A 26864-nucleotide genomic window follows, 5' to 3' on the forward strand; every position below is an offset into this window, starting at 1 on the left:
GAGCACCAGTTAGCAAACCCAAGTGGATTTCACATGGCCGAGACCCCCCTTCCTCCTTTTTGTAAGTTTTCATTTCCCTAGCACTACACTACTGGGCCCCAACTCACCACCCTCCCTATTCCCTCATTTCCCTTTAAAACACCCAGTCACCTCTGTATACATCAAAACTGAGTGCACTTCACACTGGACTTTCCCTTTCACAGTCATATGTTACTGGCTGAAATATGTCCTGATGCTTTACCTAGTGTCTGCCTTTCCTTATCTTTCACACCACCACCCAGACTGATAAATTGAACTTTGCTTCCATTTTTACTCCAGAAACTCCTCTAAGCACTCCGTCCCAATCTCAATCTCCTTTTACTATCATTCTCTTACAGCAATCACTTCTTTGTAATATTTCATTACTTTATCATCCAAGTATGTATCTGTAGACACTACAGTTTAGTCTTGCCTTTTATCAAAATTCCATGGGTCTTTTAATTCTCTTTTAATCTACAGGTCCTCCTCCACTTTCTTTCCCTCTCAATGTATCTGTTTAAGAACCTAGAACATTTGATCTAGAGCTGCCCAGATAAGTGTTGCTTTAGCAAACTTGTTTCAGTTGTGCGTTGGGCTGGGGGGGGGGGGTGGAATGTAAAATGTATTTCTTCTGTAAGTCATGAAATTATCATACATTAAAGTTATTAGGAAGATCAAGTGCTTATTATTTGGTCCTAACTATAAGGGCACCAGAATTTAAAAAAAAAAAAAAAAAAGTGACCAGAATAACTTAGAGCAAGTTGAAGAAATAGGAGAAAATATAGTACTTGGGTACTTTGCTATAGACTGAATGTCTGTGTCCTCCCAAAAGTCATATATTGAAATCTAATCCCCAATATGGTTGAATTTGGAGGAGGGGCCTTTAGGAGGTCATGAGGATGGAGCCCTTACAAATGGGATTAATACACTTATAAAAGAGACCCCAGAGAGCTCCCTCACCCCTTCTGCCATGTGAGGACACAGCAAGAAGATAGCTGTCTATGAACCAGAAAGCAAGACCTCACAAGATACTGAATCTGCCAGTGCCTTGATCTTGGACTTCCCAGCCTCCAGAACTGTGAGAAATGAGTATTTGTTGCTTAAGCCACCCATGCTACAGTATTGCTGTTACAGCAGTCCAAACAGATGAAGTCAGACCACTTCTTGAAATAGGCAGAAGGTAAATCTATGAAAAAAGGGCATATCAGAAGGTAAGCAGCATAAGCAAAGGGACTTGGGCTGCTATCAGCCAGGTGGTGGTTGTGATTTAGTTGTATTAAAACCTGTTGACATCCACCATAGAAATTCTAACTTATTTCCTATACTGATAATAAAATCTCATTTCGAGAACTTCAAGTTGTATGGGGAACTCAGCTATTCAAATTAAGAACCATCACACAGGGGTGCCTAGATGGCTCAGTCCATTAAGCGTCCGACTTCAGCTCAGATCATGATCTCATAGTCCCTGAGTTCAAGCCCCATGTCAGGACTCGTGCTGACAGCCTGGAGCCTGCTTCGGATTCTGTGTCTCCCTCTCTCTCTGCCCCTCCCCTGCTCACACTCCGTCTCTCTCAAAAATAAACAGTTTTAAAAATTAAACAAACAAACCAACAAACAAAACTATGCTGGCTTCATGCTGAGAGTAATTCCAGGAAAGAAGCCTGGCAGTCCCACTCTGGCTGATGCTTCAGGTGCTCACTGCCTAACAACTCCCTGAAAAAAAAAAAAAAAAAAAATGCTGAATGCTACTTTCACTTTTTGCCTTTTTCTAAAAGCGAAAATCCTCTTCGAATTTCAGCGAATGAAAATAGGCACAAACACAGGTCTCTGAAACACAGGTGAAAATGAAGTGGCACAACCTGTACTTGCCACAAGTTCAGCCGCACCGAAGCAAAGGTAAGTACGGGACTCTGCGGGAAAGTCGGGAGGATCAGAAGCTTCTTGGAGAAGCTAAGATCTGAACCAGTCTTTTAAAAGCCCAAAGTCGGGGCGCCTGGGTGGCTCAGTCGGTTAAGCGTCCGACTTCAGCTCAGGTCACGATCTCGCGGTCCGCGAGTTGGAGCCCCACGTCGGGCTCTGGGCTGATGGCTCAGAGCCTGGTGCCTGCTTCCGATTCTGTGTCTCCCTCTCTCTCTGCCCCTTCCCCGTTCATGCTGTGTCTCTCTCTGTCCCAAAAATAAACGTTAAAAAAAATTAAAAATAAATAAAATAAAATAAAAGCCCAAAGTCAACCAAGCACAAGGAGTAAGAACAAGAGAAGGAAAGCAAGAGAAGCATAGAACAGAGTGCTGGTGAAAGTAATAAGCAGTTTGGCATTACTCGCACTTAGGAGCGGGGAGGGCGTCAAGAAATAAGGCCTGGAGCCTCTGGATTCCTGAGAACCAAGCAGAGTACCACTGCAGGGTCAGAAAGGGGATCGGAGGATCCAGGAAACCTGCCCCTTGTGCCAAGACACTGCACATCACTGTTTCTCCTCATCCACACTTCTAACTGTGCCTGTAAAGGAATCCTACAGGGAGTACTCCTGGGTGTGGAGAGCTGGGGACATTCCCCTTTCCGTACCTGCTTCCCTTTCCAGTGTAAGGAGGATCTTGCCTCGTCAAAGAGCCACATACCTTGGGATTCCACTCAGAATCAAAGGAGGTGTGGGTTTTCGGTTATGTTGGGGTGTCCGTCACAAAACCTGATCCAGGGAGAACGGAAAAGGCGGAAGGGGAAAGAAATGGCCACAGGAACCACCCCCAGACAGCGCCATACCTCAGAGACAACCCTACACCGCAACCCATCCGAGTCGCCACTCTCATGCACTCTCATGCCAAGAAGCCGGAACGGACCAGTGGGGTGCCCGGGGCACCCTCCCGGTAGGAAGGACAAACCGCCGGCCAGCGCCAGGCCCCTGACCTTCCCGCCGTGCCCCTGTCACCTCGGGGCTCCCCGACTCCTCGGCCTCTCCGGCACAGAGCGAAGAGGTCCGCGGCTCTGTTTACCTTGGTCATCCCAACCCCCACCACGAACACCCGGTGCCGGGGCCGAGGCTTTACGGCCGTAAGGAACATGGCTCAGACTGTGCGCTGCGGAGGCCGACAGAGCAAGCCCTGAGGCAGCCGACGCGGGCGCTCACTGACCAAAGCGGCAGCGACGCCAGCGCTCACCCAAGAGCTAGGGGCGGGGCCGGAGGCGGTGAGGGGGCGGGGGACACGTTCCGGCGGCGCGAGGTGGAGCGAGAGTAGGGCGCCTGCGCGTGCGCAGAGGCGTCCGGTGGTCGCGTTCTTTTCCGGGACGGGGGCGTTCAGCAGTTCTTTGTCTGCGAAGCTCTGGACCCGGCTCACAAGCGGATGGGAGTCTGAGTCCACACATCAGGAAAAAGTTTCATAACCTAGTGCAGCCATTCGGGTTTACGTTCTCTATGATAAGAGGAGTTGCGCCTGAGGGTGAGAGCAGAGGGTGGCCTGAAACCGGACTCAGAAAAGCGTAGCCTGAGGAAAGGTTTTGGGAGTGTTGTAATTGTTCTGTATCCTGTTACTGTTGGTACTCAGAAGAGTCAGTGCAAGTGCAAAAAGTCATAAGGCTGTACACCAACAAGACTATGGGGAGTGTTTTACTGGATGTCTAAAACAACCAGATTTCATTTCACTAGCTATGTGACCTTTCTTGTTAATCTCTGAATCTCACTCTTGCTCCCGCAAATTATGCTCAGAAACTGAGCTTTGTCTTTGCCGATGGTTTATTTAGCACAGATTTGCTGTAGGGATTCTAATTTATAATAGTAATATTTCACAAGCCAGTAGCATACGGTTAACGTCTCTTAATAAGCTCATAAAGAAATAACATACTCCAAACCAAAGATAGGTTAACTACATTATAGTTCCAGGCAAAAGGGAGATGAAATAAAGTCCAAGTTTAGTTGTGATGTACTTTCTATGAGTTAGTTGGTCCTCTGTAAATCAGTCCTTCCAACTAAGCTGGGAATCAGCTGCCAGCTTAGGTTCCTTACTGCTGGGGCACACAGCTAGCTGGCACCGAGTTGACCACTACCTAGGAAGAGTAGGCTTGCCAAGGCAGAACAGAAGTCTTTGTCTTCCTGAGACCACTGTGCCTTGAATACCACTCAGGACCAAGGGTAGGGTGGCCACCCCACATGAGCAAGTGTCTCAAGACCTTCAGAGATCTGTTTTGATCAGCAAAGAGTAGCCTTGCCCAAATAGAACATTCTCAATAAGTCCTCATAAATTATTGGTATTTAAAGTTTAAATGTCCATTATATCATAGTTGCTCCTCCATATGTTCCTGTCTATAAGCACTCAGCAGCACAATTCTGCTATCATCTTCACATGGCCTCCCAAGTTCACCCTCAGATCAGAACAACTGCACGTAAGTCATAAGTGGATTTGAAATCTTCACAAACCAACACATTCTCATAAGGTGTTTTGTGAAGATGATCCTAATAAATACACAGCAAGGACCCTTACTCAGGACTCCTGTCTCCTCCTGGACATTAACCTCTCTCATATTCAATTCTGCATCTGCTCCCTTGCTGGACAAGAGAGAATTCCAGACTCAAAGTCTGTGACACCTATGGCCATACTGTTATTACCACTTTGTCCTATGCCCATTGCTGCTTTGCTGATCTTTCTTGGAGACCTAGGAATAATAATAATGTAGAGGAAGGGGGCACTTTGTTATTTTAAAAACCAGGCACCAGATTACCTCTTAACAAAAGGAATTCTTTTATTGGTATATTAGTTTGCAAGTGCTGCTATAACAAAGGACCACGGGTTGGATGGCTTAAACAACAGAAATTTATTTCTCCACAGTTCTGGAAGCTGAAAGGCTGAGATAAAGGTGTCAGTAGGTTGATTTTGTCTGAGGTCTCTCTCCTTGGCTTACAGATGGCCATCTTCTCCCTTTGTCTTCACAGGTCTGTCCTCTATACCTATCTGTGTCCAAATTTCCTCTTCTTATAAGGACATCAGTCATATTGGATTAATGTCTAGCCTAATGACCTCATTTTGAACTTAATTACTTTTTTGAAGACCCTATCTGCAAATACAATCATATTTTGGTGTACTAGGGAATAGGACTTCAGCATACGAATTTAGGGGGACATAATTCAGTCCACAACAGTTAGCATTAACCTCATTAAGTATGAGAAGTGGGGTCCCACAGTTGATCCCCAACCTTTCTTTCTCATGCATTCTTGTGTCTACTATTCTTTAAGGAGTGAAGGAGTTGGAGTTGTGTCCACTAATATATAGAAAAGGGACACAGAGGGATGGCCAGATGATCCATAACCTGAATTAACTCATTGGAAGCAAAGGCAAGGGATCAAAAATGACTAGGACTGATACAAACCCCAATTAATCTTTTAGGTCACACAGAGGAACTTAGGGTTTCCCATTAGACCCAGGAAGGAGATGAGAGCACATTTTTGCTTAAACCTTACTAGACATAGTGATGACCTCAGCAAACACCAATGACTTTAAAAAGAGAGAATTTTAGGGGTGTCTGGGTGGCTCAGTTGGTTAAGCATCTGACTTCAGTTCAAGTCATGATCTCATGGTAGTGAGTTCGAGCTCCGCGTCAGGCTCTGTGCTGACCGCTCAGAGCCCGTAGCCTGCTTTGGATTCTGTGTCACCATCTCTCTCTGCCCCTCCCCTGCTCATGCTCTCTCTCAAAAATAAATACACATTAATTTTTTTTTTGAAAGCCATGGCTTTCAAAAAAAAATAAAAAGAATTTTATTTCTAGATCACCTAATAGTCCAGCCATTGACTGGAGGCATGAATTATTAGTGACTTTGGGGTCATTAGCAAGTGGAAGGCGAGTGAGGTAGAGTGTTCACTGAACACTCTTTATTGATCCACCCAGAATGAACTAAACAGGGCCACTGATGACCTCTGCAAAAGCATTTTGGGTAGATAGTGGAGGCAGAGGCTAGGGATTCACATTCACAAATATTTTTGCCATCTAATTAGTGAGCATAAATTTGGAATGATTGAAGAGTAACTGGGAGGTGAGGCAGTGAAGCCCATGAATGTAGACAACGTCAGAATGAATGAATGAAATGACATTTAAAAAATGGAATAAGAAGCAAGGTTCACACACCCCCATTCAATCATCATAATACCACCATGACATAGTGACAAAGATTCTCTTCTTGACCAAATTCTAGCCATGCCCCTCTGAGCCCACTTCTCTACTAGGCCTCAACCTTGGCCTACAATGACTTGAACACTAACATAGTTTCTAGCAGATCAAGGCCACATTCTTAAGATGACACTGGCCCCCCTTAGAGTGCCTGGAGGAGAACACTTAAGCCAACTGTAGAAATTAATAAAGGAAAACCCTCACTAAAATGCAGTCAGGAGGCCAGAAAGAGGAGTTCTCATGCGATACCACTGGACATCAATTACAGGAGGAATTGTCAATTATAATAGACTCAACAGGAGAGGGTGTACATTGTATCTCCTACAAGAAATCCAGTAGGTCAGCAGCTCAGCCCATGAGAAACTGTGATCACTCTGACCTCTTGCTTTTCTCCCGTGGGTTTTGGTTTTAAAGCAACCACTCCCAACTTCTCCATAAAATATGGTTTCCTCCTCTGTTGGACTAGCCTGTTTTTTTCCCGTGGCTTGTTTATCCCAAATTGCAATTCTTGGCTATTCCCAAAGACACCTATTTTTGCTGGTAAAACAACTTTTATTTTTAAGGCCAGCACTGCCAAGAGAATTTACTGCTTGTTTCGGCCAACACCTGAAGACAGCACCCCCACTGTCTGTCACCGCTGCCACCAACCCCAGTCTCTGTGGGAGCCTAAGGTTGGCTAGGCGCCAGTTAGCTAACCCAGATGAATTTCACGTGGCCAAACGCCTTTCCTGATTTTTGTAATTCTGCACAAGCCCGGTTCACCCACCTCTGTCGTTCCTCTTTCTCCCTTTAAAATTCTCAGGCACCTCTGTACAAATGGAAGTTGAGTTCAGTTCACACACGACACTTCCCATTTGCAGTAGTACATTATCTGTTCTCACTACTTTAGCCTCCCCTTTATCTGTGACAGTAGTCACTATTATTATCCCCGCTTTACTGATTAAAACACTGGCACTTAAAGAGGTTGACATCCTTGTCCCAAAGCACACAGCGGAGCCGGGCTTTACCTAGCCAGGGCTCCAGGGCTCTGAGAGTCAAGAGGCGAGAAAAACTGCGTTGTGCTCTCCGCCCATAGGTGGAGCAGTTTGCGAAACCTGGGGGCGCCGCTGCAAGCTTTCAGCGAGAGAGGAGGGAGCAGTGGAGGGGCCCTTGGCACCTTCCCAGCCTGCGCCCAGATGCTGCGAGCCCTGACCAGTGCCCTGCGCCTTCCACGCCCCTGGAGACCCCTTCAGACCCGCAGCTGCGCCTCCGATGGGGCGGCTGGGGACCCGGAGATCCAAGTGCGCGCCCTGGCAGGTCCAGACCAAGGTAAGTGCGCTGTCGCGGGAGCGCCCAGGGGGGAGACGCGACGGGTCCGGGCCGGGCTCCTGGCGCTGCTGCCAGGGCCGAAGCCATGGCCAGAGCGGCCCACTACACGCGGGAACACAGACCAGTAAGGGGAAGGCGGGTCGTTTAAGGATTTGATCCCGAATGTGCGGTTTCCCAGTCAAGGCTCCCCACGCCTTCCTAAGGCCGGGGAGGTGGGTGGCCCCGTCACTAGCCGCCCAGACCCTAGTTGAGGTGGAGCTCCAGGTCAATCTAAGTCCCTTCAGTCCCCCATTCGAAGGCCTGGGGCTGTGACAGAGGGACGGAGACTCGCTCAGCGATAGACCAAGCACCGGCGACCCCCACCCCTCACCGCTTCCACCCCAGTAACTTTAAAAGGCCTGCTGTCCCGTCGGCCAAGAGTCCTGGCTAGTTTCCAGAGCGCCGAGGGGGCGGAGCCAATCTGGCTCGCCATGCAGGGAAGAAGAGGGAGGAGAGCAGAGGAGGAGCAAAGACCTGGGCAAGTCTCCAGGCTCTCTGGCCCTGATGTGGCTGGCCTTGGCTGGCGGACTTTTACACTCTTTTGAGTCAAAGGAGAAAGTTCGTGCTGGTCACTGGCAGAGAACTCTTTTTTCCTAAGTAGGCTTCACGCGGAGCCCTAAGCTCAAAGTGGGGCTTGAACTCACCACCCTGAGATCAAGACCTGAGCTGAGATCAAAACCTGAGCTGAGATCAAGAGTGGGATGCTTAACTTACTGAGCCACCCAGGCAGCCCTCCATTTTCCACTATGGGTGTTTTGTTTTTTGCTGGGGTGCAAGGGGATGTCAAAGTGCATTCAGTGGCGTTAACACCCCTCAGTCCTCTGCGTGTTACCATAAGGGCAAAACCATTTTCTTGGCTTTACTTTCTCCCCAGTCCCAACTCTCTCCTTGAGTTTGATGTAGCATAGTTTGTGTTTTAATTTACAGTTTTAAAGTACATAGATGGTGTCGTACTATATAACTCGTATTTCTTCCTTTTTTCCCCTGGTTGATACTAAGTTTTGAAGAGCTGCTTTGCCATATAAATCTAGTTTCTTGCTCCCTGCTGTTGTATACTGTTCTGTAGAGTGCATCCCGGACATGGACATGAAGGGTCTTCCTCTAGCCATTTGGGATTGTTGGTTCTTTTTTGTTTTGTTTTTTTAATGTTTATTTATTTTTGAGAGAGAGAGAGAGAGAGCAAGGGAGGGGCAGAAAGAGGAGACACAGAACTCAAAGCAGGCTCCATGCTCCGCACTGTCAGTACAGAGCCTGACATGGGGCTCGAACTCACAAACTGTGAGATCATGATCTGAGCTGAAGTCAGACACTTAACTGACTGAGCCACCCAGGTGCTTAGGATTGTTGGTTCTTAGAGAATACTCCTTACTCTCATGCTTAGTTCATTGCAAAACACAACAGCACTTGCTTTGAGATTGTTATAATTATTCTCCCTACTTTACAGATTAAGAAATTGAGGCAAAGGTTAGGCAGTTTGAACCAGATCTGATTTCAAAACCTGTTTTCTCAACTATTAGATCATCACTACTTCTTTAGTATTGACTCAAAAGACAGACTTCTACATCAATTAAAAAAAACCAAAAACCAAAAAACTATCATATGTCAAATTAGGGCTCACTTGCAAATACAGAATGTTTTATCCACAAATAACAAGGATTAGCAGATTAAACGGCTGCCCTTGCCAGAGGGCATATAGAAGGCAGGAGGAAGTCATTGAGGAAGGAAACCACGGAGGAAGGAAACCAGGGAGAAACCACAATGGAGGAGGCAGCAGGAAGAGACTCACAAAGGAGAACACCGCCACCACTCCCTCCCTACCTCCATCCCCCCACCTTCCACCAACCTAAAGTGATTTGGGGTCATTTGATATTCATGTTAGAAGCCACAGGTTCTGCTTCCACTTGAGCTGACGACACCACAACATTGTCACATTTTTCTGTTGTCCTTGAAAATGGGATTCCCTTTTTAACCACTCTTGGCTCTTCTTATGGCTCTACCCAACTCCTTAGCTGGGCATTCAACGTTCTCCACCACAACCTTACCTTTCCATCTTATCTCTTCAGTGCATTGGGTTCATTTCAAACTGTCCCACCTCTGTTTTGTTCACTTGGATTCTCTTTCCACTCTGCTTATGTAAGTCCTTATGGAATTACACACCCCCTCCTTCCCATTTTCCCATTACTTTCCATGTATCTAAACTTATCTCTCACATAGGTTGTTAACTCTTAGAGAGTGAGGATTGCTAGGTGGGTCCAGCTATTAGGCACATTCTCTTCTGGGCCTGAATTTCCCCTTCTATATAGTAAGGGGTTGTAAAAAGAGTGGGTCTCTAATACCTTACAGTGGTTCCTGTTGACTTTTTCTGGGAAACTTGAATTTTCTGTCCCTTTCAAGGTCTAGTTTCTAGGTAAGAGTGGGGAGGGTATAGTACACACCTATCCTTACTGTGGAGGTCCAGCAAGGGCAATGTTCCCAGAATCAGGGCTTGACTAGAAAGTCAGGGACCATGGCTGATTCCTCCCTATTTCTCCAGGACTTGACATGTGATAAGTGCAAATTAAATGAAAGCCAAACATAACCCTGTCTGGCTCCTCATAGCTCCCAGCTTGGAGTTCATTCCTTCTATTAAATCCTAGAGTTTCCCTAGCATCTATGCATTTTTCCTGCTCACTGCTCACTCACAAACTCTGGCTAAGCACTTATGGGCATTATCTCTCTCTTTTTTTAAGATTTTATTTTTAAGTACTCTCTACACCCAAGATTTACAAACAAATTTACAACCCCAAGATCAAGAGTTGCATTCCCTACTGACTGAGCCAGCTAGGTGCCCCAAGGCATTATCTCTTTTAATCCTCATAACAACCTTTTTATTATTAAAAAAAAATTTAATGTTTATTTGTTTTTGAGAAACAGACAGAGCGCAAGTGGGGGGTGGGGGCAGAGAAAGAGGGAGACACAGAATCGGAAGCAGGCTTCAGTCTCTGAGCTGTCAGCGCACAGCCCAACATGGGGTTCAAACCCACGAACTGTGAGATTGTGACCTGAGCCGAAGTCAGCCGCTTAAGCAACTGAGCCACCCAGGCGCCCCCCTTTTTATTATTTCTACTTATGGATTAGGAAATTGAAGACCAGAGGGTAAAGCAACTTGCCCAAGACCAGTGGAACTAGTAGTATATGACTAAGCTGTGACATGAGCCAAGCACCCCATTTGTATTCTGAAAGAAGGAGATAGAGATGGAGAGAGGGGACAAAGATGAAATATGGGAGACATCAGCCAGAAAGGCAAGACAGAATAGGAAAGTGAAGAGGAGAGAAGAACGTCTATCAATCTCAGGATATTGCCTGAGGATAACAAATTACCACAAATTTTATTGCTTAAAATAACACACATGTATTATCTTATAGTTCCTATAGATCAGAAGTCCAGGCACAATGTAGCTGGGTTCTCTACTTCAGGGTTTTACTAGGCCACAATCCAAGAATTGGCCAGGGGTATGGTCTCCTCATAGGCTTGACTAGGGAGAGATCTGCTTCCAAGCTCCTCCCATTGATAGAAGTCACCTCCTGTGGTTGTAGGACTGAAGTCCTGTTTTCTTCCTGTTGGTCTGGGGGGTGTCTCGCAGCTCCTGCGGGCAGCCTATAGTTCTTTGCCACAGGACCCTCTCTATAGGTCCACTAGTTTCTCTAGTATGCCCTAGCAAGACAGAGTCTTATATACATTGTAACCTAATTATAGAATGAACATCTCATCTCCTTTGCCATATCATTAAATTTTAATCTTCAAAGTGACATTTTATGAGTTTAGCTGTATTCTGTTGGTTAGAAGCAATTCACGGGGCCCTGCCCACACTCTAGGGAAGGAGATTATTGAGGATATGAAGATGGGGCCTGTCTGCCACAAAGATGTTGGACCTCTAGACTGTTTTCCTCAATCCCTCTGATGTGGTTTCTTTGTATCTACCAGAGTTTCCCTTCCCCAGAGTTGCAGCATTTTCTTTCATGGAGCATTAGAGCTGGAGAAGACCCTGGGGACATCTGAGTTCTGTGGGACCTCCAGACCTGTTGGGCTCAAAGAACTCTCTGAAGGTTTCTGGGGAGGCTAAGGAAGCCAGCCTAGTCTGCATGTTATAGATTTCTGTCCTGAACCACAGTTCTCTAACTCCTGGCTGGAAACCCTGTCCCTTGAGCGCTCCAAAACTTTTATTGTCCCTTCTGTGTCTCAGATTAACTCACACTGAGAATGCCATCTTAATAAATACTGCTTATTTCACAGACAAGGCTCAGGACCCTGGGGGAAAATACTAAGGGGTCTTTGAAGGCCAAAGGATAGGTAAATACAGGAGGGGATACAACCAAGAAGGTACGAGAGTATTTGAGCCCTTGCCCAGAACTGGTCTCTCTTCTCTACAACTGGCCCAGATTGTGGGGGTGAGTTGAGGCCAGAGTAGGATGCAATGGCCATATTGGGGATGGAGGGGGGGGCATCTTTTGGGTGGTATTAAGGAATTTGGCTTAATTTTGGTGAAAAGGGAAAGGGAGGGTCATGGTTGGATTTGGGTTAGAAAGAGGACTCTGACCCAAATGAGGAATGAATGTGGAGTAGGGAGGGGAAGCAAGACCGAAGGCAGGAGGGCCAATTTTGGGTGATCCATGTAGTAAAGAACCCTTATAGGTTGCTGGCTGCAAGGAGGGATATTAGCTGAAGTATCTGAGATGTCATTTAAGTGGTTGAACTGGCATTGGAGACTGAGTAAATTCCATGGGTGAGGAAGAAGGGACTTCTGAGTTGATAGATCATTTACTCACAAAGGGAACAGGAGAAAAGATTGATCATTTTTTTGACCGGTTGGTCAAGACATCAAGTGGGCAACTGTGTATTCAGGCTTAGAGCTCCGGGGAGAGTTCTGGGCTAGTCAAATATGCAGAGCAGTTCTGGGTATACAGGAGGCAAGCACACAGGGGGTGTGGAAGGTGGAGAAGGGGCAGATGAGCATGTGAAAGCCCTCCTGACTTGCCCGTGTGTTTGTGTGTATAATAACAGCAGAAGCAGGTAGGAACCAATGCAGTGGTCATTGTTGTCCGTCTCTCCGTGTTGCTCCATGGGGGTTACAAGCCCTTTCACTTCTGTGAGGGAGAAAGAGCAAGGGGTTATTCTCTGCATGTTATGGTCAGGGAAACTGAAGCCTGGGTGTCTGTGACTCGCTCTAAGTCACACTGCTCATCAAGGGTAGAGGCCACCAAGAATCCAGGCAGCTGCCTCCAGGCCCCAGCCCAGGAGTGAGCAGGCCAGCTGGCTCACCCAAGGCTGCCCTGTCACCTGCAGGAATCACGGAGATCCTGATGAACAGACCAAGTGCCCGTAATGCCCTGGGGAATGTCTTGGTCAGTGAGGTGAGAAAGGGCAGCACCAGGGTGGGTGGGGGCTGGGCTAGGGCTGGGCTGGGAGATACCTGAAAAGATCTCCTCTGCAGCTTCTGGAAGCTCTGGCCCGGCTGCGGGAGGACCAGCAAGTACGCGTTCTGCTATTCAGAAGTGGAGTGAAGGGTGTGTTCTGTGCAGGTGGGTTTCCTCCCTTGCCTCTACCCCAGGGCTAGCAGGGTTCCCACCAGCCTATAGGGGGTTGGGGGCGTAGGTCAGCTCTAGCATAGGACTTATTATTCCCATTTTATAGATGTGAACTCAAATACTCAGAGGTAAAATGCCTCGCCTAGTGTTACACAGCTAGTAAGAGGTAGAATAGAATTCAATTTTAACTTGGCCCCTCTGACCCTCAAATCCTTATTCTTTCTGCTACACCATGCTCTGTTCTGACACTTCACTGAGGAAACTAAGTGCTGTGACATTGACAAGGTCTGTGGCCAAGAAGGTACTCTGTGCCCCTTTGCCCACCCACAAGATCTCAGTTCCTGTTGCCAAAACTCTCCACTGCCCCTGGACAATTTGGTCCTCACAGTAGGGCAAGCATCACCAACTTCTGTTTCAAAGACACAAAACACTGACTCACATCCCCACAACAAGAAGCAAGTGAGTGAGAGATGCACTGAGCTGAGCTAAGAACCCACTATGGGGTGATTGGGGAAGGGATAGCAGGAGTCACTGAGGAGGTGAGAAGAGGCCATGGATGGGTAGGATGGGAAGAACATGGAATTTCAAGATGATATGGCTCAGTCTCTAGGTCTGAGCTGTCGGGATCACAGTGCCCAGTTTGGGGTCTTCCCTGGCACAAGTATGCAGAGGGGTCTGCCTGACGCAGCTGCCTCTGACGCAGCTGAGGATGAGGGCCTCACTCTACCCTGGCTTCCTCCTTCAGCTCTATGCCTGTCTGACCTTCTCTATGAAGGTCCCAGTAGCCCCACTATCCCAGCTAAGCACAGGGAAGTGGAGGGGTTGGGGGGATGGCTGCAGGAGGTCTGGGTCTGTCTCTGACTTGTTCTGGAATCCTGGGATAGTCCCTACCCCTCTTTAGCCTCAGTTTCTCCATCTGTCTTTGAGGGGCTGGGACTAATCAAAGACATGCAAGGGCTGTCAGCTCTGAATTCCCATAGTTTCAGATGTGAAGAGAATATATTCACTCCCTACTCCCACCTCAGCCCCCTGCCATCTGGCCTTTGATGACTCTGCCATGGTACTACTCTTACCAAAGTCCTTCCCAACTCCATCCCACTGTATCCTGCACTTGCTTGTCAGTTCTCTCATCTTGACTTTGTAGTCTCCTTGGACCACACTGACCCCTCCTATCAAAAAGTAATATGTTGGGGCACCTGGGTGGCTCAGTCAGTTAAGCGTCCGACTCTTGATTTTGGCTTGGGTTATGATCTCAGGGTTGTGGGATTGAGCCCCACATCGGGCTCTGGGCTGACAGCACAGAGCCTGCTTGGGATTCTCTCTCTCTCTCTCTCTCTCTCTCTCTCTCTCTCCCCCACCCCCGCTCTCATGCACTCTCTCTCTCAAAATAAATAAACCTTAAAAAATCAAGATGTCAATTATTTCTCAATAAAACTGGGAAGAAATAATACATTTTTGATGTTTAAATTTGTTTATCTATTTTGAGAGAGCGGGAGAGAGAGAAAGCATGGGGGAGGGGGGAGGAGCAGAGAGAGAAAGAGAGAGAGAGAATCCCAAGCAGGCTCCATACTATCACCGTGGAGCCAGATGTAGGGCTTGAACCTACGAACCGTGAGATCATGACCTGAATGGAAGTCAGATGCCCAACTGACTGAGCCACCCAGATGCCCCAAGAAATAATACATTTTAAATATTATCATATATATTTTAAATTGTGGTAAATAAATAAATTACACAGAGTTTACACTTTAACCATTTTTAAGTATAAAATAAAGTGGCACTGAGTACATTCACATGGCCATGCAACTATCACCACTGTCCAATTCCAGAAATCTTTTATCATCCCAAATTCTGTACCTATTAAGCAATCCCTCTCCATTCCTCCTCCCCCCACCAGCCCCTGATAATCTCTGTTGTACTTTCTATCTCTATGAATTTGCCTATTCTAGATACCTCATACAAGTGGAATCATACATTTGTTCTTTTGTATCTGGCTTTTTTTACTTAGCATAATATCCTCAAGGTTCACCCATAGTGAACATGTCAGAGCATGTCAGAACTTCATTCCTTTTTATGGCTGAATCATATTCCATTGTATTTATACTACGTTTTATCTATCTTGATGTGCCCTGGGTTGTTTATACCTTTTGGGTATTGTGAATAGTGCTGCTATGAAAATTGGTATGCAAGTCTCTGTTTGAGTCTTTGCTGTTAAATCTTCTAAGAGCGACACTGCTGGGTCATATAGTAATTCTACGAATAACTTTTTGAGGAACTGCCCACGTGTTTTCCACAGCAGCTGCATCATTTCACATTCCCACCAGCAATGCACCAGCGTTCTCCACATCCATGCCAACACTTACTTTCTATTTCTGTGGTTTTTTAGAATAACCATCCTAAACGGTGTGAGGTTGGTTTCTCATTGTGGATTCAATTTGCATTTCCCTAATGACTAATGATGTTGAACATCTTTTCTTGCTTGCGTTTATTGCCCATCTGTATATGTCTTCTTTGAAGAAATGTCTATTTGAGCCCTTTGTCCTTTGTGGTTTTGGTTGTTGAGTTCTAAGAGTTCCTTAGGTATCCTAGATATTAATGCCTTATCAGATATGTAAATTGCTGGTATATTCTTCATTCCACGGGGTGTCTTTTCACTCTCTTGATAGTGTCCTTCGATGCACAAAAGTTTTTAATTCTAATGAAGTCCAACTGACCTTTTTGTTGTTGTTGCACCTGTCCTTTTTTGACACACCACCCGCCCCCCCCCTTTCCTCCCTGGCTTCCTGGCCCATGCCTTCCTCCCTGAGATTTCGCCTTCCTCTCTGCCTCTCAAGTCACCTTTGCTGGGTCCTTTAACAACCTGGGATTCAGTAATAGGTCATTTCCCAAGGGCTGTCACCACCCCCTCACTATCTGCAGGTGCAGACCTGAAGGAGCGGGAGCAGATGAGTGAGGCGGAAGTGGGGATCTTTGTCCAGCGGCTCCGAGGCCTGATGAATGAGATTGGTGAGGGTCTTGGAGTGGGTTGGAGGAGGGCGTTCGGGGGCCCTGCTGATCCCAGCCCCACCACACCTACCATCCTCTACTGTAAAGAGAGGACAGTTTCTGTTGTGAGCTCTGTGAAGACAGATGACTCTCCCAGGAGGAATGGCACAAAGAATTCTATAAGGTGGAAAGGGACAAGAGAGTTCAGAGGGCATTTCTCCCGGAGGGGGCTCTGGTGCTCAACCTTTGTGTCCTGCTAGTTCTGACCTCCCCACCTCTCTACCCTCAGGGTTCAAGCCCAGCTATTCCAGTGGAGTCAGATTTCAGGCTGCAGGCCTTCAGGCTTTGACAATTACTGCTCTTTTTGCCTGGAATATCCCTCCTTGGCCACCTGAACTTTTTACTCATTCTTTAAAACCACCAGGAAGCCTTCCCTGACTGGTTCTCCAAGATTTCTTTATCAGAGCACTGATTACCATGGGTCATCATTGTCTGTTTACAGATCTGCCTTCCCCATATCTATTCAATTCTATGTTTTCAGCACCCAGCATGGGGCTTGGCACACAGAACTTGGAGGAAGTGCAGAAAGGCTGGTCTGGGGAGGCCAGCAGGAGAGTGGGCCTGAGCACGGATCATTCAGCCCATCTCCCCACCCCAGTAGCCCAGCTAATTTCCCAACTTTCCCCAATAGAAAAACCAACTTCTAAGATAACCTGGCTGAGGTACCAGGTAAGGTTCCAAACCTGGGACCCATGAGGCCCTCTGTCCCAACCAGCTAGCCCCTTTCCAACCTTGAGTCCCTGTTCTGGTCCTGCTAGGGCCTCTCAGGCTGAGCCCTTCTTCATCTCCACAGCAGCCTTCCCGGCACCCACTATTGCGGCTATGGACGGGTTTGCCTTGGGTGGAGGCCTGGAACTTGCCCTGGCCTGTGATCTCCGAGTAGCAGGTACTGGGCAGAAGAAGAGGTGGGACAGGGTGAGAAGGGAAGAAGTAAAGCAGGGTAAGTCTGGAGATTCTGCAAAGTTAGCCACTGCTCTGAGCTTTCCAATCAACAGCAAAATTAAATGTAACGTGAGAGATACAGAGCAAGTTTGGGGGAAACTGGTTTCCCTCCTGGCCCAGCCACTGACTGCTATAGTACCTTTTACTCTTCAGAACCAGCCTCCTTCACCTCAGGAATGCTTCTACCAACCCCACAGCAGTTGGCGAGAGGACAATCAACAAAAACGCAGGGAGGGGAGACTGAGGAAAAGATTAATTGTTCAACTTTCCGGTTCTATGCAAGCCAGATTTATTTGTCATGTTTTGCACAAAGAACCATGGGGGCAGTTTGTCACCAGCCCAGTTAATCACAAACATGCCTGGGCAGAAACACTGCCCTCTGGTTCACTGGTACCAGGCAAGTGTTGCAATACTTGTTCAGAGCGGTTGAGTTTGAAGAGTGGAGGGAGGGGATGAAAAAGATGATTGCCTTTAACCTTACAGACTTGCTGGTTAGTGTGCCCTTCTTGGCAGAAAGTCTGAGTGCTATCTGGTGCTACTCTCTTCCTTTCACTGCTTTTTCCTGCCACTCCAGGTAGAACATTTAGAAATGTGTAACTCCAGGCACAGGTAGCATCTACATGATGCATATCAAAGAGAAGGTATCAAATTACCAAGTCAGATCATAGCTCCAACTCTGTTTCTCATGTGCCCATGTTTAGGGCAACTAACTTGCAGGGTTTGGGTAGATGGCAGAGAGTGACTATAAAACCCCTCATAGGCAGGAGTATTGGCCATTCCCTGCTGCCAGACTGCATGGTTCAGATGGTCCATGAGGGAATTCAGGAGAAGCCTGTGGGGTGGGACACACAAGGGAGCTCCTTAGAGGAAGTAGAACTCAAAAGGAGAAGTGGACTGAAACATGGGAATTTTCAGGCTGATGAAAAGCTGGGAGGAATAACTGTGGTGTGAGCGTAAGTCATGATACTATAGGCCAGGCCAGAGCTAAGGGTCCATGAGACAGAGAATCCATTAACCCACAAATAGGCACTGGGGGGTCCCAAGAACCCCTTCCTTGTTACAAGCACCAGTACCTCGTTTGATCCTTAGCAGCTCTCTGACGATGGCAGAAGAGTAACCATATTTTTTCCACCTATGAATGAGGCTCAGAAAGGGTGAGATTTGCTTGGATGCATACCTCCACCACCAGAGGAGGCAGGATGAGGGCCTAGGCCTCCTGACTTCTATGTTAGGGCTCTTGCCAAGGCAGAGTCTGGGGAGGTCTGCTGCGGCCAGCCCATGACAGAAGTGGTTGGCTGGAGGGGTGAGCCTAGGGGCAGAGGACTCTTCTCTCTGGGGACTGGCACTGCAGGACAGCATGGGTGCTTCACTCCGTTCTGTTTAAGCAGCTTCCTCGGCTGTCATGGGGCTGATTGAGACCACCCGAGGGCTCCTCCCAGGAGCAGGTAACTGTACCCACAGCACCCATCCTTCTCTACTTACCCATTCCCACTCTATCCAAGCTACTCCCCTGCTTCCATCCTTTGCCTTATGTTCTGGGCTCTGCCCTTCCATCCTAACTCAGAATCTGTTCCTCTGAGAAGTCTTGGCTGCATCCCAGACTGGGCTCCTCTGGGCTCCCACTTCCTATGTCGATTTACCACCCGTACTCCATCCTGGCAGGAGGGACTCAGAGGCTGCCTCGATGTCTAGGGGTGGCCCTGGCAAAGGAGCTCATCTTCACAGGCCGAAGACTGAGTGGTGCACAGGCTCAAGCCCTGGGGTTGGTGAACCACACTGTTCCCCAGAATGAGGAGGGCAATGCTGCCTACCACCGGGCAAGAGCGCTGGCCCAGGAGATCCTGCCCCAGGTGAGGTAGCAGCCTAGCACAGGAGAGCCTGTGCCACGGGAGGGGGTGTGTATGTGTACACCTGTGGGGAGGCGAGGGGGTGCGTCCTGTGAGGACACACAAGATCCACTTAACTGGACTTAAATTTAATTAAAAATTTAGTTTCTCAGTTACACTTCCGCCATGTCAAATGTTAATAGCTACATGTGGTTAGTGGCTACTAGATCAGACAGTACTGCAATAAAATGTCCCCAAAACTATAAAGCAAGATTCTAAAGCAGATAAAGAACTACAAGCTTATCTTTCCCAACATAGCACAGAGAAATTCCCATGTATCATGTAGGACATGTGTTACGACCCCAGCTAGGTGTAATCCTACCTGCTTCCAGGCCCAAAGCCTTTAGCAGGGCAGCCAGAATCTGGCTGATGGGGTCTCCAAGGACTGGAGAGCCTCTCACTGCTGGCTTCTCACTTCTCACTGCTGGGACCTGGAGGAAGGTCCCAAGTTTCCATATGAAAGCAGCTTGAAATGGAGCTAGGTTTTATAATGACTTAGCCCATATGGAGCGCTTCCTATCCATCAGACACAATCCCAGGTATTTTAAGAGTTTCTCAATCACTAGTACAATCCAGCCGAGTTGATTATCCATGTTGTATTTGTAATACAACAGACCCAGAAAGGTTAAGTGACTTGCTCATCAAGGTCACAAAAAGTGATTGCAATACCAGAAAAAAAGACAATACTGGCATTTGGGCTTTTATTTTGTATACTACAAAATACAATATAAAAACTGGTATTCTTAAGAGTGCAGAATACATACAAAATTTTTAAAACTTAAATACTTAATGCATTTCCAACACAAAAAATTTACATTTATAAAACAGATAAGCTTATAAAACTGTTAACCATATATTATCATTTTAATATTAACAGAAAAAAGTATTTGAATTAATCACGAAAATAAGTATTTTATTTTGGAAAAAATACTTTGTCTCTCTTAAATTTAAATAATCCTCCCTCATAACTTTCAGGTGTTCTTTGAGGGCAAGGACTATAACTTTAAAAATTAATAGTGAGTTGGTTTAAAATTTTGAAAGCATTTGTTTTGTCTTTATTTCTTTTTCTTTTCTTCATCACATACAAATGGAGCCTGATGATGTTACTTGGGCCATTCTAATGCTACTAGGTTTCTATTACACTTGAGCAAAAGTCTGAACTAACACAAAAAAACTCAAGGTAGCGCGTGGCTCACTGCACTAGCAAGACTTGTGGACTGTAGGGTTGTCTTTTTGCATAAACTGAATAATTGGGTCTTTGAGCTTCATCTCAAGAGGATTCAGATTTCAGATTTTTGAATATACTGAAACAATGGTCTCCTACTAATTACTTGTATTTCATTACTTAAAAATAGCTTTGTATACCAAGGCACCAGCTTACCAAAAATTAGTTTTACATTCACTAATCCCAATCTTCAACTTCTAGGCGAGTTATTGGGTGCCCAGAATGAGAGGGTTCCCAAATAGGATGAGTGTAAGGATGGTGTGATAGACTGCTGCTCTCTAGTGGATAAACCACCAAGACTAGGGAGTCAAATGGTATCCATACACTCAGGGAAAAAATTACATTTTCAACACACACACAACACACATCGTATCTATACAGTTTTTACTTTTCTTTGGTGAGAAATCAGTTTATTAGGTAGTTACCTAAATAATAATGCATATTCATGACAAGCAAATCAAATAGAAGAATAAGGGCATAAAGTAAAAAATCACAAGTAGGGTGACCCAGCTGACCTTGTCTCCATAGGGCTGTCTCAGTTAAAAGTGAAAGTCCCATATCTTGATAATCCTTCAGTCACTGGCAAACCAGGATAGGTGGTCACCCAAACAGCTCTAGATTCCCCAAGCCCTCCCCAGAGATGATCACTGTTAACAATTTACATACTCTTCCAAAAATTTTCATTGTATATATAGGAATACATATTATACACATACACTCACATATCTAAAGAACTCTGAATTCCTTTTAGGACGGTTTGGGAGACAAGGAGCACACTTGCAGAGGCTAATACAGTTCTAACAGACATATAAAAAACATGAAATTAAAATATGAATAGTAATGAATTCAAACAATATGGAAATGTATAAAACAAAAAGTGAAGTTGTCCATTCTCCTGACCCTCTGGAGAGATCAAAGGCACGTCATGCCAACAACTTTTACACAAATGAGATTAGAATGTACATACTAGTATAGCCCTTGATTTTCTTTACCCAATATTTTGGAGTTTCCCATTTCAGCATATACTTATCAACCTCATTCTTTTAAAACAACTGCACGCTTTTTCATTCATGGTACAGATGTGCCATCATTACTCAATTAGTACTCTAATGATGAACATTTTATGTTGCTTTTTGCTACCAAAATGGCTGGAGTGCATAACTGAACATCTTTGTGTACTTCTAGAAGTGCATCTGTAAGGTGGATTCCTACATGGAATTAAAACATCAAAGCGTATGTGCATCCACCTAACATCTGGCCCTTAGAAGCATGGTACCAATTCACTCCATCAATAATGTATGCAAATACCTATTTCCTGAATCTCAGCAAACAGTGGGCATCACCAATATCTTACTACTTACCTAGTTTAGGGGAAAGGGGGCACCTCAGATTTTTAAGCTGCATTTCTTTAACAGTATAACTGAATAACCCTTGTGTTCATATTTCCTTTTCTGTGAACTACCTTTTCATACCCTTGTGAATATTCGTAAAAAAATTTATACCAGCTCTTTGTAAATCAAGGACATTTGCCTGTCAGAAACATCACAAATACATCTTCCCAGTTTTTCATTTTTGCCTTTTATTCATGGTATTTCCCCCCAATATGAAGTCATTTGTGTTTATGTAGCTAGCCTTTTCACTTATGTCCTCTATGTTAACAGACTTTACAAATCTTTTTCTGATAAAGTTGTACTTACAAAAACTTCAAATAATTTATATGAGCAATATAGGGAATAAATACATTTTTTGCCTAAAGTGAGGCTGGGGATGGACTGCCAGGCCTGCGGTGGCACAAGTTAATCGGAAGCAAGACCAGTGAACCACAGGTTGCTGCTCTGATACATCTGCTTCCAGTGGCTGTGTAAACTGCCCCTTGGGATTTCAACTCAGGCCTGTCAGACCCCAAAGCCCAAGTTCCTAATCTTGACCTTTTTTTTCACCCTGCTGGAGTGAAACCTGTTTGCAGTAGAGGCTTGTATTTGCCGAGATGAGTAGGGGAACAGAGCAGCAGTAAGAAAGGTGACTGGGAATCAAATCCAAGCTTCACCACTCTGGACAAACAGGACCAACTGCTTTACCTCCCTGAACCTCAAAGATGGCACCACCCTTGAAGAGTGGGTGGCACCTTTAGGCAAGTCTGTAGGTGGGAAAACGCTTTGTAAACTATCGTAGGTTATACACACTGGGGGGGATAGGTTAAATGGCAAGAACCCCAGATACACTTGGGAGGCTCAGGGATCAGTCAGGCTTCCTTCATTATAGATAGAGAGTATCAACTGAGAAGTAGAAAGTACTAACACTAACAAAATGTAACAGAACAGCTGGAACTTGACCCAGACCTGTCTCCCTGTCCATGACTCTTCCCCCCGCCCATGAAGATAGGTCCCTCTCTTTATTCCAACCCTCCCCCTCAACTATCAGCATTGATCCCCTCAACTAAGACTTTTTCCTTTTCTTTTCCCTAGGCACCCATTGCTGTGCGGCTGGGCAAAGTAGCCATTGACAGAGGAATGGATGTAAGCAGGTTCTGGGTCCACTGAAGTCAGTGGGATTGCTGGGAAACAGTGCTTTCATGGCTCATGCAGACTGAGAGCACAGCTAGAAACAACTCAGGAGCCAGACTTTTCTAACAAACATGGAGTCTGACCTCTCTCTGTGCCTTAGTTTACCCACCCACAAAATGGAAAATTTGGCCAGATGATATTCCGAATTACATTTTATCCTCATCTCTTTCTCTTGGAGAGAAAGTAATTTGAGTAAAAGGGTAAATGACTTATCTAGGATCACAGAACAAATGTAATAAGAATGCAAGTCTGTGTGGCTCCCAGTCCATGTTCTTGGGTTTATGCTGGTGGTCAGTAAGGTGGCCTCAAGGATAGGGCTCAGGGTGGTGCCTTAGATGCTACTAATCCATCCTCAGACATCAACTTACTCATCAACTCATCCATTACACACTGAATCTAGACCTGAGCTGAGAACTGGGACACAGAGAGAAGTCAAATATGGTCACTCCCCTAAGGTAGGGAAACAGGACAGATACAGACACAATCACTAGTACAAGGTAGGGGTACCTGGCTGGCTCAGTCACTAAAGTATGCAACTCTTGATCTTAGGGTCAGGAGTTTGAGCCCCATGATGGGTGTAGAGATTACTAAAAAAAGGCAGGGGTGGGTACCAAGCAGACACAGCTACTGCTGGGTATTGCTGGGTTAGGGAATGTTTTGTAAGGTTGGGCCTTGGGTTGGATGAGGGTTCAAAAAAAAGGGAAGAGTATGAGCAAAAGCATAGACGTGTATAAACAAGTAACTTGACTGAATGGGAGTAAGGGGTGAATGAGACTATACAGCACGTAAGTTAGGGGCACAGGCATTCTGATGCTGGACTGTCTGGATTCAAAGACCTGCTTCTCCATATATAGTTGTGACCTTCACCTTTCTATGCCTGATTTCTCAGCTGTATAGTAGGGATAATAACCCTTGCTGTGAAAAGTAAACGAGTTTATACACACATGGTATTTCTCTTAGAATGGTGCCCATAAGTGGTAGTAACAGTAAGCACTGGGCAGTAGAGACTAGAAAGCTGCCAGGGGCCCGGCCATAAACCCTAGGGCCTTACTCCTCAGGACAACAGAAAGCCTGTGAAGTTCACTTACCAGGAGTGACAGGAGGTGTGGAGAGGCAGCCAGATGGGAAGGAAGGAACACTGGCTATGTACAGCTTCCATACACCCTCCTCAGCTCCCCAGGCCAAGTGCAATCCTCCCCAGTTCTCACAGCCCCTCTTTGTCCCAAACATTGTTTTATCACTGCTACAAATGGTGTTCCCTCTCCAGGTAGGGAATTTCTTATCATATCATCTCTGTTCCTATGGACTAGCATACAGTAAGCCTCAGTAATACTTTGCTGGAGGAATCCATGAACACTAGGAAATGGTGTAGGCAGTAAGGTGGGCTGGCACCCCAAGCAGACAGAGGGGAAGAAGGTCAGGCTGATCCAGGCACCACTTCTTTCTCACAGGTGGACATCGCATCAGGGATGGCCATTGAAGGGATATGCTATGCCCAGGTACGTGACCGCTGTCCGTTGGTACATACTTGCAAGCAGAGGGCAGGCCAGAGTGGGGAGACTTGTGTAATACATAACCAGTTTAGTAGGCTCCTCCCACCCTGAAGAGTTAAACTCTGTGCCACTCCCTCTCACAATTAGCGTGGGATGGTCCTAGGGAAACCACACTGGTCCCTGGTACTGTGTCCCCAGCCATCTAATGGTGGCTCATACTGCCCCACTTAGTGCACAGAGAGTCACAAAGCACACAGGTAGAGGTAACTGGCAAAGAGCCACTTCTTTTGTCTCTGTACCAGTGGCTGCTGTAGAGACCAGGATGGCCTTGCAATGTCAAGGCCTTGGTTATAGCCTGCGGGCTGTGTGTGTTCAATTGTGGAGGATTGGGGGAGGATGGTTACCTAAGGCTGACTTATTTAGCCCTTGACTCCTGGGTGAGTCAAAAATACTAATCTCCAGGTTAACAAATATCCAAAATACTCCTAAACAAGGGGTCTGGGGACTTGTAGAACCTGGTGCAAACTGGCTACACACCAGGATTCAAAGCCAGATTTCTTACTGTAAAACTTAATCATTCTCTACCAATCAGCCTCGTATTGGACTCCTGCAGACTATCAGCCCACTGGAAGCATGTAAGCAGTGTTCAAGAGGCTAATGTGACAGGTCACAGATGCTAGAGAGGTGGCCTAACTTCCCCAGGTGATCAAGAAGTCAGGCCCACACCTTTGCCTGGCCCATCACCAGAGTTCAGAAACAATGAAAAGACTTGGACTCTGACCTTGCCATGGGCTGGACAAGCTTAAGTAAGTCTTTATTGGCCTCTGGCCCTGTTGTGCCCCCCACCCCACCCCAAATTAATACTCTGTATTGTTGTTTCAGAACATCCCCACCCAGGACCGGCTAGAGGGCATGGCAGCCTTCAGGGAGAAGCGGCCCCCCAGATTTGTTGGCAAATGACTCCCATTTAAGTATGGGAGATGCAAGCCATCAAGGGCAAGACCCACAAGGACAATGACAGATATAAAACAACTGGCATGGTGTCTGATACTAAGGTACTGACCATGCCACCGACTGCTACCTTCGTTATTCCTTATCCTGGGGCTAGATGACCACTGGGGTCAAGTTAGCTTTGGAGAATATCTGTCTCTCCCTATTTGAATGGTAAACTAAGGATTAAAATAGACCACTCTGGGTCTTTATGTTACTGACTCTCAGGCCTGGCCTGACCTCTGCCACTCAATTATCGGGTGCTCACCAGAGACCGCAAAAGGTTGTAAGAACCCTCCAGTTTCTTCCTCCATACAATAGGGATAATATGGAAACCCTGGTCATGGTAGAACAGGCATCGGGAATCAGACTGCAGATCCCAGCTCTCCTAGTTATTCATTGTGTGCCTCAGCTTCTTCAGCTGCAAAATGAAACTGTTAAAAACAAAAAAGCCTATGCCTCATGTTCAATAAATGTGAGTTATTATTACTGTACAGTGCTCTTGTGAGAACCGAATGAAATCATCACTGTGAAAACTTTTTATAAACTATAGGGTGGCAGGCAATCTTTGATGGCTGCAGTACACAGTGCTCTCAGGAGCACTGAGAAGGGAGCAGGTTAAGTCTGAAGGAGAGAATGGAGGGTCAGGAAATGGTCAGGTAACACTGGAGTGAAGCCTGAACGTTCAATAGGCATTTGAGGCAAAGAAAGGAAGGGTAAGGGAAACAGCATGAGGGAAGGTGAGCAAGAGGATGACACACTTAGAAATGATGGTGGCTGATAAACACATATGCACACTAATCCTCATAGCCCTCCTCCTGTACCAAGGTAGGAAAAGAGAAGGCTGCATCTTAAGCTGTGACCTTATGATCATAAGCTGTGACCTTATGATCATTCTTTAACTCATCTCAGCTTCCCCAGCTTAGGGCTGGCCTAGAGATACTAAGCCAAGGGCATGGATACATACCAGTAACATTGTCGATTTGGTGCTAAATACAAGTGTGCCCAAGGCTGTGCTCATTTCCTGGAAGGAATAGTAACAGAGCCCAGGCCTTAGAATCAGAAATTAGCTGGAGCCGCACATTCCTTGTAACTACTCAGTAAAGTAACAGTGTTACTTAACCTCCTTTTTCTCATCTGTTAAATGGGGAGAATACAACTTATCTATATCAAAGGACTATCATGAATGAAACAAAGTTCAGAGGGCTGCCTCAACAGGCACTAGTTCTTACCACATCCTCCTATCAGTAAGAGTTAGTATCTGGCAACAGAATGTTCTAAAATACTAGAACCCAGGTCAGGAACTGAAGACAGCCTTTTGGAATCATGCAAAAGAGTGAATAAGAGAAAATACAGTGCAGTTTCAGAACTGTGGAAGGAAAGAGATTACAAATTCTCCTTATCTTGCTCACTGGTGAGCAAGAATTTTGAATATGATTTAGAGTAAGGATAAGCCTCATTTGATTCCAAAAGACAGTACACAGAACTCCAGTAAGAATTGGGCCAGTTCGGAGTGCTGAGCGACCAGCTTTTGATATGGGCTCGGGTCATGATCTTGTGGTTTGTGGGTTCAACCCCCACGTCAGGCTCTGCACTGACATCAAGGAATCTGCTTGGGATTCTCTCTCCCTCTCTCAAAAAA

The 26864-nt window shown here is 46.1% G+C and overlaps 2 protein-coding genes across 5 annotated transcripts in view; one reads left to right on the forward strand and one right to left on the reverse strand.

The window, feature by feature from the left end:
• Positions 1–3157, reverse strand: part of SCP2 (sterol carrier protein 2) — a 124877-nt gene extending 121720 nt beyond the window's left edge. The window contains exon 1 of one of the 2 annotated variants that reach the window (XM_049617168.1): positions 3006–3157. In XM_049617168.1, coding sequence (XP_049473125.1) covers positions 3006–3074 — 69 coding nt within the window. In that variant the 5' untranslated portion in view covers positions 3075–3157. Of the gene's footprint in view, positions 1–2633; positions 2675–3005 lie in introns of those variants that run through there. The other variant, XM_049617169.1, reaches the window with a different exon arrangement.
• Positions 3158–7083: 3926 nt separating this feature from the next.
• Positions 7084–25814, forward strand: ECHDC2 (enoyl-CoA hydratase domain containing 2). Of its 3 annotated transcripts, none has more exons than XM_049617171.1 (10): positions 7090–7473; positions 12836–12903; positions 12984–13071; positions 15997–16083; positions 16916–17008; positions 18450–18509; positions 18727–18914; positions 22641–22691; positions 24191–24238; positions 25115–25814. In XM_049617171.1, the coding sequence occupies exons 1-10, from the start codon at positions 7341–7343 to the stop codon at positions 25190–25192; spliced, it is 894 nt and encodes a 297-aa protein (XP_049473128.1). In that variant the 5' UTR covers positions 7090–7340; the 3' UTR covers positions 25193–25814. The 3 variants fall into 3 exon arrangements, with proteins under 3 accessions (XP_049473127.1, XP_049473128.1, XP_049473130.1); XM_049617173.1 differs by having other exon boundaries at positions 7091–7473; positions 18453–18509; XM_049617170.1 differs by lacking the exons at positions 18727–18914; positions 22641–22691; positions 24191–24238; positions 25115–25814 and having other exon boundaries at positions 7084–7473; positions 16916–18542.
• The last annotated feature ends 1050 nt before the right edge of the window (positions 25815–26864 follow it).

The sequence above is a fragment of the Panthera uncia genome (assembly GCF_023721935.1).
Source record: "Panthera uncia isolate 11264 chromosome C1 unlocalized genomic scaffold, Puncia_PCG_1.0 HiC_scaffold_4, whole genome shotgun sequence".
Classification (NCBI taxonomy): Eukaryota; Metazoa; Chordata; class Mammalia; order Carnivora; family Felidae; genus Panthera; species Panthera uncia.